Source organism: Typopeltis vanoorti, chromosome 24, assembly GCF_054136105.1.
Source record: "Typopeltis vanoorti isolate ZY-2024b chromosome 24, IOZ_Tvanoo_1.0, whole genome shotgun sequence".
Lineage (NCBI taxonomy): Eukaryota > Metazoa > Arthropoda > Arachnida > Uropygi > Thelyphonidae > Typopeltis > Typopeltis vanoorti.
This window is the reverse complement of record NC_143572.1, coordinates 49,227,642-49,242,784: the sequence shown is the minus strand read 5'-3', so window position 1 is coordinate 49,242,784 and position 15,143 is coordinate 49,227,642. Positions and strand designations below refer to the sequence as shown.

At 36.0% G+C, this 15,143-nt stretch overlaps 1 protein-coding gene across 6 annotated transcripts in view; it reads right to left on the bottom strand.

Annotated features, from left to right (window-relative positions):
* LOC150093183 (phospholipid-transporting ATPase IF-like) overlaps positions 1-15,143 on the bottom strand; it is a 799,705-nt gene that overhangs the window by 565,599 nt on the left and 218,963 nt on the right. For 5 of the 6 annotated variants that reach the window (XM_090413774.1, XM_090413776.1, XM_090413775.1 and 2 more), the window contains exon 11: positions 6,529-6,644. The exons of the other annotated variant lie outside the window; for it this stretch is intronic. In XM_090413774.1, coding sequence (XP_090269900.1) covers positions 6,529-6,644 — 116 coding nt within the window. The remainder of the gene's footprint in view (positions 1-6,528; positions 6,645-15,143) is intronic. 6 annotated transcript variants of the gene reach the window in all.

The window sequence follows — 15,143 nt, the reverse complement described above, 5'->3', positions numbered from 1 at the left end:
GGTGCACAGTGCTACTACTACATCAGATGAAGAGCTATTGCATAACCTGGATAAGAATTTATCAATAGGGACAGATGGGATAATATCAGCTGGCTTGCTAAAGGAATGTTTAGCTGAAATGGCTAGGCTTTTCACATGTTTGTATAACTTGAATCTCAGTTTAGGAATGATACCACAAGAATGGAAGGAATGTATGATAGTTCCATTGTACATGGGTGGTGCAAAAACTGATGTTTCTAACTACTGACATAGTATCCCTGGTGTGGTAGTGAAGATTTTAGAGAAGTTGGTAAGAACTCGCATACAGAAATGGATAGACAAGCAAGCTATACTCTGCAAGGAGTAGCATGGGTTTACTAAAGGAAGGTCATGTTTTAGCAATTTGCTCATATTTTATAACAATGTTACGGCTGAGTTGGATAAAAGTTGGATACACTATGATAATGTTGGCTTTTTCTAAGGCATTTGACAGGATGTCACATGAAAGGCTGTTGTGTAAACTGGAGAATATGACATTGGAATATAAGCTCCTGACTTGGATCAGAGGATGGTTGACAGACAGATATCAAAGAGGATACAGTGGGTGTGAATCTGCCAGATTTAAGGTGACCAGTGATGAACCTCAGGGTTCAGTCCTTGGGCAATTATTGTTCAATCTATATACATTAATGACATCAGGCAGGGTCTAACATCAGATGTGCAAATTTTTGCTGATGATGCGAAGATAGGCACGGCAATCAGAGATGCTACTGATATTCAGCACTTAAAATGATCTGAATATCTTGGAAATATGGGCAAAAGAAAATAGCTGTCAGTTTAATGTAAGTAAGTGTAAAATTATGCGCTTTGGTGTGATGAGATTTCCAGGAGCATATTATATTAGTGTTGTTATGCTATAAGAAACTGAGGAGGCAAGGATCTTGGTGTATTGGTAGACAGGAATTTGAGGTTCAAGGTTCATAGCAAAAGTCTCAAATACAACTCAGAGGATAATTGTGATGTTGAAGCAATCCTTGACATTTAAGGATAAGGAAGTCATTTTGCCTCTTTATAAGGCTATTATGATAAGACCACACCAGGATTATTGGGTGCATATCTGATCTCCTGGATTACAAGCAGATAAAGAAGCTGTGGAAAGGATACAAAGAAGAGTTACAAAGATTATATCTGGATCATGTGATTTAGATTATGAGGACAGACAGCAAGTATGTGGATCACAGACTCTGGTTAACAAGAGAAAGAGGGGTGAAATGATAGAGATCTGCAAACTTTTGAATGGGTGTTATAGGGAAGGTGGGGGAGAACACAGGGGGCATCCATGGAAGTTAAGTTTGTTCACAGTCAAGAAAGGGGTAAGAGCTAGGTTTTACTCACCCAAACCAGCTATGACAGCTGGTTTGGGTGATTATAGTCTCCCTCGATGAGTCCTTGAATCCCTGGAATATTAATAGTAATATTAGTATTATTTGAAATTATCTCCTGATGATGTGAATTTCATCAGGAGATAACTGTCCTCTCTCCTCATCACATGATTTTGGTCATGTGATGAGGAGGGAGGACGAATATGTGGGAAGAAGGGTCATGCAGATGGATGTGCAAGGAAGGCAGAAGTGTGGGTGGCCAAAGAAGAGATGGAGGGAGCTGGTAGAAGAGGACTTGAAGATGAAAAACTTGGATGTGGTGACAGCCCAAGAGAGGAAGGTGTGGAGGAGACTCATTACAAACAGTGACCCCACTTAAGTGGGAGAAGCTGCAGAAGAAGAAGATCTCCTGATGATGTGAAGCATAATTATTTCATGAAACTAGTTTAGTGACTGAATAAACCTTTTTTACTAAGTTGTTGTATGTGGAAAAATACCGATATTATATTTTCATTACCTCCCCATGTCACAGAAGCCTTTTTAAATTTATTTATTCTTAAAGCAACTACAGGTCAATGTCCTGTCTAGAAAGATAATCCAGGGCCTCATCCATCACCTCGTGTGTCCTAGAGGCCACCATCATGAAATTGATACCTTAGGCAGTCATTCACAATATATGCGTAATCGTCTGGATCACAGGGGAACAATCACAAAACAGGTGGACTGACAGTCTCCATTTAAGTAGTAGGTAGTCACATCTGCCCTGGTTAGTTTTGATCCTGTTGATAGATGATCAAATCTTCCTAGGAAGAGCAAAACCAGGCTGCGGAGCACAGGAATCTTCAACCAGGAAACCATTTGTTGGAAGATTGTTGGACCAGAGTTCTCTCAACATGTCAGGTGTAGATGGTAAGGCAGCTGAAGAGAGTTCATCTATGGACCACACAGGGTTCCTTGATTTGAGGAGAAGACCAGGCAGAGATTTATGAGAGTCTGGTGCAGGAGCAGGAGTGGGTTGCTCATTACTTTATTAAATTCTTTAATCGAGGCTTGTCTTCTCCATATATTTGATGGAGCAATATTAGATAGGACAGGCAACCAGAGGAGAGGAGTGCTTCTCAATGTCCCCCATCTTTCCCAGATGGGGGCACAGTATTTTGCTACAGAAATGTGAAGACTAGTGCAGATGACCTCAGGACTTCTACACCACAATCCCAGGTTGTTCCAGCAAGCCTTGAAATTATATTATTCCTCATTTTAATTTTGTTGGACAGGTTGATATGCCTTTTATAATCTTTTCTTTTAGCGAAAACGAATGCCTTTTATATTAGGCTTCTCTCCAAGCTCACTCCAAGGTATTTTGGATGAGGCTCATCTTCTATCATTTTGCCACAGAAAGAGAGATTGAGGTGTCAATTTGCCTCTGCATAATAAAACACACACACTCTTTAATTCAATACAGGAGAGCACATGATAATTTAGAGTAATTTCATACATTAATAGATTTTAAGTGGGATAAAAATTGGAACTACAACACATTTACTGTTTTATCAATATACAGTAGTCTATCATAAAAAAAACTAAAAAGAAGTAGAAATCTCTGTTATGAGTAATGATCTAATACAAATCATTCATTAACCTATCAAAATATCAAATAGTTCCTATCATTCTCCCAATACACACACATGGACATTTTCTTAATGAGTTATCCCTCTAAATATACTACTAATGTTAGCTGTAACCTGGCAACTCTAACAATAATCTTGTCTGTGTTTCTTTTTCTACAGATATCATCCTCCTTCTATCCCTCAGACTTGCCCAGTGCAATGGCCTTTGGAATTTCTATGCCACTTTTTCATGGTCTAATTATTACATTACTTCTACTCTCATGATCTGTGCACTTGTTCTGATCAATTAACCTCAATTATTCTAGCTAGAATTAATACCTTTATTTTTCACTCCTGTCAAAATCCCCTATCACTATCCAAGTCCTAGTTCAACAGATATGCCAAATCAGTGCAAGATAAGAACCTCCAGCTTCTCACTCAGCTTATACTATCTTCTTCTTTTTCCTAACATGGAATATAGGCCATGTGGCTTGTTCTGGTCTCATGCCATCTCTTTCTTGGTCTTCCGATTCTTCTTTTTCCACTTATTTTGTATCTGTATAATATTTTTGGTAGTCTGCTGTTGTCCATTCGATTTAAATGTTCTAGCCATTTTTGTTTATACTGTCTTATGTAGTAATTAATTGGTTTTATTTTTAGGGATTGTACTATAACAACTGTAAAAATTCATCAACTCTAAAACAGACTTTGTAAGGACAAATGCACTAGGCTTTCCTCCTACTCAAATGACAGTCCAGTCTTCTGGGTCCCTAGCTAAAACTGTTGAGCAAAACTTCTATCCTGCCACGTTTCCACCCCTCTCTCTCATCCTGATGTAACAATGATAGAATTTCAAAAAGATAAGGCAGACCTCTTGGATGCAGTCTTTTCATCTTGCTCAGATAACCAAAGCAAATTTCTTCCTGCTATTCCATGAACTATCCACAACATGCTCTTCTGATTTTTTTGACAGAACGACATTAGAAAAATACTCATTAGTCATGATACTAATATGTCATCTGATCTGATGGTATCCCTCCAGTTTTGCTAATAATTTGTGCTCCAGAATTAATACCCAACCTGTATATAAGCTGTCATACTCATCTGGCATTTACCCAATAGCACAGAAACAAACCATTATCCAGCATGTCCATAAAAGGAAGATAAAAGTCAGCCATTAATCTGGTGTCCCAGCACCCTCTCTTCAATAAACTAAAAGTGATAGGGAAAGTCATCAATAACTAGCTTCTCACTATCTGAAGATTCATCTAATTAGCACCAATTAGGACTTTAGTTCTTTGTGTTGATTGTTAGAATTTTAAACTGCTCCCACTATTAACTAATTATTGCCATTTGTATACTGTGATAAACTGTTTGTGCTCTGAAGATGCTGGATAGAAAACACCAGTGAAATACCAGCAACTAAGTAAATAAATATATTATTTATTTTCTTATTAGTGTCGTGTTATGACTACTGTTTCTATTCTCCAGATCCAGACACTTGTTTTGATCTCATTACAGAAGTTAACCAGGTTGAAATGAAAGCCTTCTTTCCATATTCTGTTTAAAATTACCATCCTATATCCAAACCATGGTTATCCAAAAAGTGTTCCTTGGCAGTACAAGAAAAGAAAACAGCTTAACATACGTTGGCTTGGGACAAAGACTTTGGCTTTATTCACAACCTACACTGAAGCCTGTAACACTAGCAAAACCATCATTAAGGTTGAGTTTAAAAGGGCTAAATTTAGAAAACTCACCACTGACAATCTGCCAATGACAGTCATTCCTTCTAGTCTCACTCACAAAAGTCATTGGGTACAACTTTTTTTGGTATATATCTGTGCTTCAACCTCTTTATCACTGAAATTATAGTATTGCAACATCACCTAAAGATAAAACTGATCTCTTGGCAACATTTTTTTTATCATTCAACTCCAGCATTTCACCTTTGGCAAAGGCAAATCAATCTCTTCTTTATCTAAAAAACTGCACAGCATGCCTCCTGTGACCATCTTCCAGAATACATCAGAAGAATATTGAAAAACCCAAATACCAAAAAGGCTTCTTGTCTTGATGGAATTTCACCAATTGTGCAAGATGTGCTCCCGAACTAATACCTGTTTGTTATTATTTATAGACTATATTATATTCAGCTAGTATTCACCCAGTAGCATGGAAGCAAGCCTAAATTCCTAAAAAAAAAAAAAAAAGTAATAAGTATCTACCTTCAAATTACTGATTACTCTAACCTCAATGTTGTCTAAAGTAATGGGGGAAAAAAGCCATCAGCAGTTAACGTCTTCGACACCTTTAGAACTGTAAATTAATCAGTAACCACCATTATGGATTTTGTCAATCAAAATCAACAGCAGATATCCTTTCCTACATCACTCACCTCTGGATACATGCCATAGAAAGGTTTGAAGAAGCCTTGCTGTTGCACTTGACATTTTCAAGGCATTTGATAGAGTTTGGCATCAACGGTTTCTCAACAAATTGTTATCTTATGGTCTATCTTCTTCCCTTTGTAACTCTATTACCAGTTTTCTCTTAAGTTGTTCACTATGTGTAATGGCTTCAGATTTTCCTTTTAATTCAGATGTTCCTCGGGACTCTGTTAATTTTACCCATCCTCTTCCCCAAATACATATGAACAACCTGCTCTCAGTGATCTCAAGCCCTGTTCATTTTGCTGATGACATTCACTTATCCTACAAACCTTGTAGTATTCAATCATCTCAATCTTCAAGATCATCAATAATAAGTCCCTAAATACTGTACACAATCTCCACACCATTCTACAATGGGACAATAACAATCTAGTTACCTTTGGTGCTTCCCAAACACAGTTTTTTTTGTCTTTTTTCTTATAAATGAAAGATATTAGTTCTTCTTTCCTTACCTCTACCACAATGTTGAATTTAACAGTCAAAATAAGATATCTGTTCTTGAAGTGACTCTTACTTCCTAGCCTTTTCCTGGCATAATTACATCAATTCTATAGCATCCTCAGCTTTTAAAAAATTTGGCATTATCTTATGCTCAAGACATTACTTTTCATCTATCCAGTTACTCTGTACAAATTCTCAAATCACCCAACCTTAGAATACTGCCCTCTCTCACATTTGAGATGGTTGAACTAAAATCTGTCTAAAATTTATTGATGCTGCTCAAAAGAGAGCAGCTGGATGGATTGACCACTCCTCCTCTCTTACATACATTCTTTAGCCAATGTCTTAATGGTGGATAGTTTCTGCATTATATTCCTTCTACAGATATTTCCACAGGCAATTGTTCAGCAGAAGTCTTATACATTATGTTTCCGATTTCTGCTAAACCTAGAAGACTTTATTAAGAGTAAAGAAAAGAAAAGAAATACATAAAATAATGATCATTTAAAAATCTCAGTGTTGTTAACATATTGATAAACATGTTATCAACATGGAAAAATAACAGTGTTGATATAAACGTAAAAATAAGCATGTTTATAATGTGGTGTCATACTGATTCCATGACGCCAAATATCAAACAAATAATTGCTTTAAATAAGAACATACCTGTCCTAACTCTTCATTAAGATCTGAGCTATTGCAAATAGCACCGTAATGTGTTGCATCATCAAACAATTCTTTATCCCACGTAAAAAATCTGGATCCAATAAATTTCACCATTTCTGTCAAGAAAGTTCATGGTAAAATAAAAAAATGGATGGCAAAGCATACTGCAATTTATTCATTCATATAAAGTCATCATATCGATGGTTAAAATTTATTAGATGAGATGTGATTGAAAAATATCACCAACTTTCTTTTTTAGTAATAAATTATATATCTAATAAAGATTGACTGAAACTCATTCCAAAATAATTTCTTCTTATTCTAAAGGATTTATTTAAGGATACTGTAAAGTTACCTGATTCATTTAGATATATTTACAAGGTTTCTTATTAAGTTGCATTTTATTATTAAAATCAATTAAAACAAGTAAAAAAAGCTAACATTTTATGTTGTCTATTTAATTCAATTTTAATATGCTTTTCAAATGAAATGTTATGATATAAAAAAATGTATCACCATACTGACATTTGACACCATATAGAAAATTGTTTAGCAGCAGATGACTAGCAACAGCAGCAAATCTAAGAGATTCTGAACAAAAAAAAAAAAAAAATTATAAAATTATAGCTATACCTTGGTGTTTTACTGAATCACCAATCTTCATTCAAAAAATGTAGCTATATACTTTTGTAATTTTCTATGTACTGTTGTTTATATGACCAGCAATCTGATTTGTTAGTGGTAAATGACATACTTCAAGGTAGATTACTCTTATACACATGGTAATAGCTAGGAATTAACATCAACAGAAAAAGCATTCTAGTAGATAATGTAAGAGGGAAAAAGGCCCCTCCCCCCTGCTAGGAATGAACTTTTAATAATAAGACTTGCTGATGTAATATTTGCAAAGACGAAGGAAAAATCCTTTCTTTCTATAAGTCTTATATGCAGATATTTAACTGAGAGAGAGAGAGAGAGAGAGAGAGAGAGAGGGATACCTATTTGAAGTTGAGGCTTAAGCAACAAATAAGAAGACCAACTTGCCAGAAAGAGCCTAAAAAGAAATAAAAAATAAAATAAAATAAAGAAAGAGAGAAAGAAAACCTTAGAAACTAATTCTTTATTTAATGGAATTCAGCAAAACCAAAGTTATTTATATGCTATTTATATAAGAGAATATATGTATCTTATTAAGTTGTAATATTTAAGCTAAGGTTATAGTTATTTGTGACTAAATCTGTTTCCTTGGCAAAATATTTCTTCTTAGATGCAGTGTGGGCTGCTGGACATGATAAACTGTAGGCCAGCTGCCAGATAATACACAGAATCAACTTGTTGTTAACACTTCAGGAAGCTTCCAAGATGAGCTGGTAAATATAAGTGAGAGATGGAGAGGTCTTTTGCAAAGAGAAAGCAAAAAGGGAGAATAAGTGTTATTGATGATGGCAGAGGAGTTATGTCCCATCTAGGGGAGAAGTGTAAGGAGCAAATACTGACAGTGGTTTTGAAGCAGTATGGCATGAAGTGAAGGTGGAGAGGATGAAATTTTTAGTAGTGTGTTGCTATACACCTGGTAATGTGTAAGGCAGTGAGAAGGAAATGTTTAGACAAATTGGTCTGGCTAATAAGAAAAGGGTAATAATTATGGATGATTTTAATTATGGTAATATAGAGAGGAATGAAAAGACAGTACCAGAAACCAAAGAGAATGAATTTCTTGAGTTTTTAAGGGGCAACACCCTTAAGCAGTACGTAACAGAAGCCACGTATGGATCAACAGTGTCAGATCTGATTATCTCAAAAGAAGATATTGTTGTAAATGAAGTGTCACATCATTCTCCAGTTGATGAAAGTGACCATGAAATGATCACTTGGGAGGAGGCTAGCCATATCAGGACTTGTAAGAAAGGGTTGTATGTGGAATTTTAAGACAGATGATTATTTGGAGCTCAAGAGGCAGCTTGCAGTGATATCACAGAATGGGGAATTGTATGGAAAGGAAATCAGTGATGCTTGGTCTCTACTCAGGAATTATCTGGCAGAGGCAATGACTGAGTGTATTGCAAAGATCAGTAGATTAAATAAGGTAGGTGTATGGATGAGCTGAAGATGAAGCATGCAATCTATAAGAAAAAGGCATGCTGAGGTGGAAAAAGATGAGTGGAGATAATCAATTATATGAGGAGTACAAAGAGCAAGCAAGGAAGGTGACTCACTTAGTACATATAGCAAAAGTGTGGTATGAGCAGCAGTTAGCAAATGATACTAAAAGAAATTCTAGGTAGCTTTTTCAATATGTGGCCAGTAGAAGGAAGAATGATTATGGGAGGATGATGTAGGTCAGTGATAATGGGAGAATGATAAACACCAAGAAGGATATAGTGAAGGTGTTAAATGAGCAGTTCATTAAAGTATTCCATCCTTGTGATTGTAATATAATGCAAAACAGAGCAGTGGGAATGGGGGAGGAACCACTGATGGTGAGCGAGCAAGAGATGTATTAGGAAATGAATAAACTTGATGTTAACAAGGGCATGGGTATATCACCGCATGTCTTGAGGGAATGTTCCACGGAGTTAACAACAGCTTTAAAGTACATTATTCGCATGAGTCTTAGATTATCCCAGATTCCCAAAGCAATGGAAAGATGGCAAAATTGTTTCACTTCATAAAGGAGGCGATAAGACTAAGGCTTCGAATTATAGATCAATCTGCTTGTCTAGAGTTGTGATCAAGGTATTGGAGAAACCAGTTCTGAATCCTTGAGGACAAGGATTCAGAACTGGGTGGACAACAGAATAATTCTCTTTAATGGACAGCTAAAGCAAGATAGTGTTTTAGCAATCTGCTTATTTATTACAAGGTGAGAAATGCATCATTGGAAAAGGGAGGAGGCATATACAGTAGTATATTTAGATTTTGCAAAGCCTTTCAATAGATTACCACATGACAAACTAGTAGTTGAATTGGACCAGATGGGGTTGGATGGTAGATTAGTACATTAGATAGAAGACTGGCTGTCTGATAGGTATCATCAGAAGAGGAAAGTCACTAGTGATGTACCCCAGGGGTCTGTTTTGGGGCCATTGTTGTTTAATTTGTATGTAAATGACATTTGAAAGGGCTTAAATAGTGATATACACTTGTTTACAGATGATGCAACATTGGGGAGAGTTATGAAAAGTAGGGGCAGATGATGCAGCTTTGCAACAGGACCTAAATAGACTGTCTGAATAAGCAAGTCTATGGGATCTCAGTTTAATGTTGCAAAGTGTAAGGTTTTAAAATTTGGGAAGCAATGATGGCATGCAGAGTACAGGATTGGTAGGAATGTTTTAGAGGAGGTGGAGGAGATGAAAGATTTAGGAGTTATGGCAGATAGGGACTTGAAATTTCATGAACATTTTACTAAAAATATGACGACGAGACAGTGATTGTGGAAATGATGCAGAGAACATTGAAATGTAGAAGTAAGGATCTTTTAATTCCATTGTACAAGGTTTTTGATCAGTTCGCATATTACTGTGCACAGATCTGGTTGCCAGATTTTCAAAAGGATGATGAGATGTTGGAGAGGGTCCAGAGGCAATTGACTAAGTGGGTTTCTGAGCTTTATAATGTGCAATATGAGGATTAAGGGAATGCAAATTACAAAGCCTAGTGGATAGAAGGAAGAGGGTAGACATGATCGAGATGTACTAGTTAATAAAGGATAATTATCAGATTAGAATGGATGAGATTTTTCATAGAATATCTGGAGACAGGGAAGAATGAGAAGCCATCCCTGGAAGCTGTATAAGGTAGTGTGAGCAAGGGGGTTAGGAGTGGATGTTTTGCATGAAGAGTGGTGGGTGATTGGAATGCATTGCCTAAGATTGTGGTGAGTGCAGGGATAGTGAATGCATTTAAGCCAAGGCATGATGAGTTATGCATGCGAGAGTGGACTCTCACACGATGCATTTCTTGACTCCATGGAGATCTGTTGATAATAATAATAATAATCCTACTGCTGCTTACTCTGTCAAGTAGTGAATGGAGGGAGTACAAGTATAGAAGCTTGTGTGTGTGGGGGGGGGGAATGTTGAGGTCATGGATTGGGGTCTTGGCACTCTCTGTGTGAGAGGTGTATCCTACTAAACAATATTCTAACGCAAAAGCATAAGAGTTAGTATTACTACATTAAAAAATCCCCTACAAAAATATTTTAAAAAGAACATCAAAAACACAATAAAAATTGCAAAATAACAATAAAAATAAATAAAAAAAATCCAAAACTCCATATAAAAAAAAATCACTCTACATAGACTTTATCAACATCTGAGGGTTTAATACCTACATCAACACAATGTGTACCACTACCACCACCACTACTACTTATAGACATCCACATCCAAATGGCTATCCATCACTGGACCTCGACCGACATCTTCTATAATTCAGCTAAATTTGCTATGGTACCACATGAAGGACCCCTCCATAAGAAGGTGGAAAATGCACTTTACTTTTTTATATTAGTCAGCATAACTTTCATCATGCTAATTAAGTTCGGAAGAATTTTGGAATCTCTCTCTCTCATTGAATGATGTCATGAAAGAATTGAAGATAAAAATCATAGCATTTCATTCTCATTTCTCAAATGCATGGGGGTCAAAGAAAAGATCTTGTCCATGGGAAAAAATATTCCTTAAATCTACACCGACTATAATTCTGATCATTTTTTGATTGTGGTTTGTATATTTAAATAATATAAACATGTAAACACAAGAAAGATATTTAATTAACCAAATATTTCAGTCTGGAAATAGCAGACCATCTTCAGTGGCACTACAAGAACAGTTTTAAAAAAAATACAACGTGGAATACTAACAATAGATCTTTTAAAAATAGAACAAGCCCTGTGATGTTATATCACTAAGTATTAAAGGGAATATTTTTAAGCAGAGACATGACTGAAATAAATATATTAATTAATAATATTAAATAACATAAAATTAATATGAATTAATGAGTTATCCTGATTAGACTTTCCCAGATTTTTGATATAGATATACAGTCATTCCGATTCAGGTTAGGACGATGAAGTAAGACCTCTATGCTTTCTTTGAATAAACGTTCAAATTTTTAACGGGATCTATGTAATTTCTGATGAGTTTTTGACCAAAAGATGTTGTGGTTAGTTTCAATCCCGTGCTGAGCCAATCCAGATTTTTTAGGTTTGTTGTGATGAATGGAGGATTGATGTTCTTGGATTCTTTTTACAAGAGAATGTCCAGTTTGTCCAAAATAGGAAAGATCACAGTTGCAGGGAATTTGATAAACTCCAGGAAGAGACATAGTTGAGCATTTGTCTTTAGGAGAAGGAAAATGGGAAGATAATTTGTTAATAGGCGAATACGTAGCTATTAACTCATATTTCTTCAGAATTCTTGCAATAGGTTCTGAAATCCTGGAGATGTATGGAATCGGAACTCGACGTATTGAATCTTTGTTGTTTTGTGGTGGATTATAAGAATCAAGAAGATGTTGTGTACTCTTTTCGGAAAAGTTATTGAGTTTCATGTGTTGTTGGAGAGTAGAAAGTTCTTTCTGTAGAAAATTAGAAGTAGAACAATTAGTTTTGGCTCTTCTGATTAGACATTTTATGATTCCTGTTTTTTGACAAGAACATAATTTCTTGGCATCTTTAATTTATAGTATAACCAAATGAAAAAAACTTTCAACATCTATCTCTAATGCAAAGATAATAAGGTGTGAATTTTGGAATTACACCTTTATTGAGTTACTTTTAAAGTGCAGGTTACATCCCCAAAAACTCTGATGATCTATAAGATCACTCTAAATCTCACTGAGGTTTGTATATTTGTATATGTGTATAATAGTAATAATGTTTGTATATGTGCACTATTAACACAGTACACAAAATTACATTTACTGTATCATCATATTTCATTTGCCTGAAAACAAGCAATACTCAAAAGCATGGGGATCTCGGCAAGCTTTTGGCTAACAATACTGGTAGTAAGAGGACAACGAATACTGAAAAGTTTATAAGCAGTTCAGAGAAAAAACACTATCATAACTGCACCATATTTAATTCCAGTATCTAAGGCTAAATGTAAAATGTCTCAAATGATGACAGGAACTGATTTCTTCATGACTAGGCTACTTGTATCTAGAGGGTAATGACTTCACATTAATTACCTTAGTATCCTATAATGCAAAGTACACATCCTTTCAGGTGTGTATTATTGCTCTGCATTATGGGAAGGCCACTACCCAGACTGTTTTCAACCTTTATTGAGTTACTGTTAAAGTACAGGGTACATCCCCAAAAACTCTGATGATCTATAAGATCACTCTAAATCTCACTGAGTGACCTAAAGAATCACTATTAAATCACCATGACAAGCAATTGATGTGATGTCATCTGTCTCTATATACAAGTAGCCCAGTTGTGAAGTGACTTCATGAGCAAACTTTGTTTGCTTATACTTAGATAAAGGATGAAACTAAGAATATAATTTCTTGGCATCTTTAATTTATAGTATAACCAAATGAAAAAAACTTTCAACATCTATCTCTAATGCAGAGATAATAAGGTGTGAATTTTGGAATTACAGCTTTTGACTACTTGTATATGGAAACATAACTTCTGCATTACTTCAACCTCGGCATCACTTCTGGGTCTGACTCCCACTGATGAGACCTCAATAACTGTGGTTCATACAATTACTTGGGTGGTAATAACTGCCCCAAATCTAAATGTTTCAACTACATGGAAATCGGACATATTGCTAATCAGTGTCTCAAACCCTGTCAGAAATGCAAAATTTCTGAGTACAACGTTAACACCTGACCTTTTAGAACTTTCGCTGAAAGAGTGGGGAACACTGGTAGAGCCAATCAGAACAGCATATATATCAGAGAGGCATAATGAAAAGTTCCAGGATCTTTCAATTCAGTCACAACTTTGTGGATAATTTGAGCAAAATTTGTAGATTTCTCTCTTAGGAAGGGGTATATATGGAACTACAGGTTAGACAATTATAACAAGCTTCGGAGTGAGCTTACAGCCATCCCATGGCATAACATATTGCAGGGGAAAGATGTTAGCAGTGCATGGGATAAAATCAGTGGGCATCTGAGGAAGGCAATATCAGAATGTATCCCCATGGTCAGGAAGACAAACAAGGTAGGCATTAGATGGATGAGTAGTAGTATCAAGCTTGATTTGCAAAAAAATAAAATGTTATGGAGAATTTACAAGGAGAAAGGCGATCAGTACACCCATGAGTAGTACAAGACTCAAGCTAGGAAGGTTACCAGCATAGTAAGAAAAGCTAAATCAGATTATGAGAAGACCTTAGCTAAGGAGATCAAGCGTAATCCCAAAGAGTTCTTCCACTATGTGGCAAGTAAAAGGAAGAATGACTTTGGAAGTTACTGAGTGATCACTTTTCAAAAGTCTATCACCCAAGTGAGGATATTTCTGTACCTGTAGCAATAGCTAATGTGAGTATTGAAGTTAATAAATCAGAGGTACCTAGTATATTGATAAATTTAAATGCAAACACTGCTCTAGGTTTAGATGGAATATCAGCTCGGATGTTGCATGAACATGCAAAGGAATTGTAAATGCTTCTTACTTGGTTATTTAACTTAAGTTTGAACTCTGGTATGATCCCTAGGGAGTGGAAGGAAGGCAAAGTAGTTCCATTGCATAAAGTTGGCTCTAAAACGGCAGTAGTTAATTACAGACCAGTTACCATCTCGGTATTGGTAAAGTTGGTTAAAGACAAAATTCAAGAATGGGTGGATCAGGATATGATACTCTATAGGGCACCAACATGGTTTTGTTAAAGGTCAATCCTGCCTTAGCAATATTTATTAACTTTTTATAATAAAAAGCAAATTGGAGCAGATGGGGATGGATACTAAACTAGTGATATGGATAAAAGAATGGCTCAGGGAGAGATACCAGAAAGTGGTGTACAGAGGAGTAGAGTCCAGGATGAGGCAGATGACCAGTGGTGTGCCTCACGGCTTTGTGCTTGGGCCGTTATTGTTTAATTTGTACATAAATGATATAGGAAATGGCTTAAAGGGAGTTATTCAGTTGTTTGCTGATGATGCAAAGCTGGGTAGTGCAATAAAAAATCAAGCTGACATTGAGAGTTTGCAAGATGATTTAAATAAGCTGACAAAATGGGCAAAATGTAATGGATGTCAGTTCAATGTGGAAAAATATAAAGTTATGCATTTTGGGATTAAAAGATTACCAGCTGTGTACTACATTGATGGAACGGTACTCCAAGAGATTGATGAGGCTAGGGACTTGGGGGTGTTTGGTGGATAGGGAGATGGAGTTCAGGGGACACATTGCTAAGGTGTCCAAGATTGCATATAGGATTACTTGGTTATTGAGGAACACAGAGCACACTAACATCCAGAAATAAAGAGGTTATTATTTCCCTTTATAAGGCGTTGATACTTCCACATTTGGATTACTGTTCTCAAGTATGGTCACTGGATTTCTCAGAAATGAGGAGGTTGTGGAGAGGGTTCAGAGGAGAGTGACTAAGTTGGTGAGTGATGTAAAAAATGCTCCCTACATT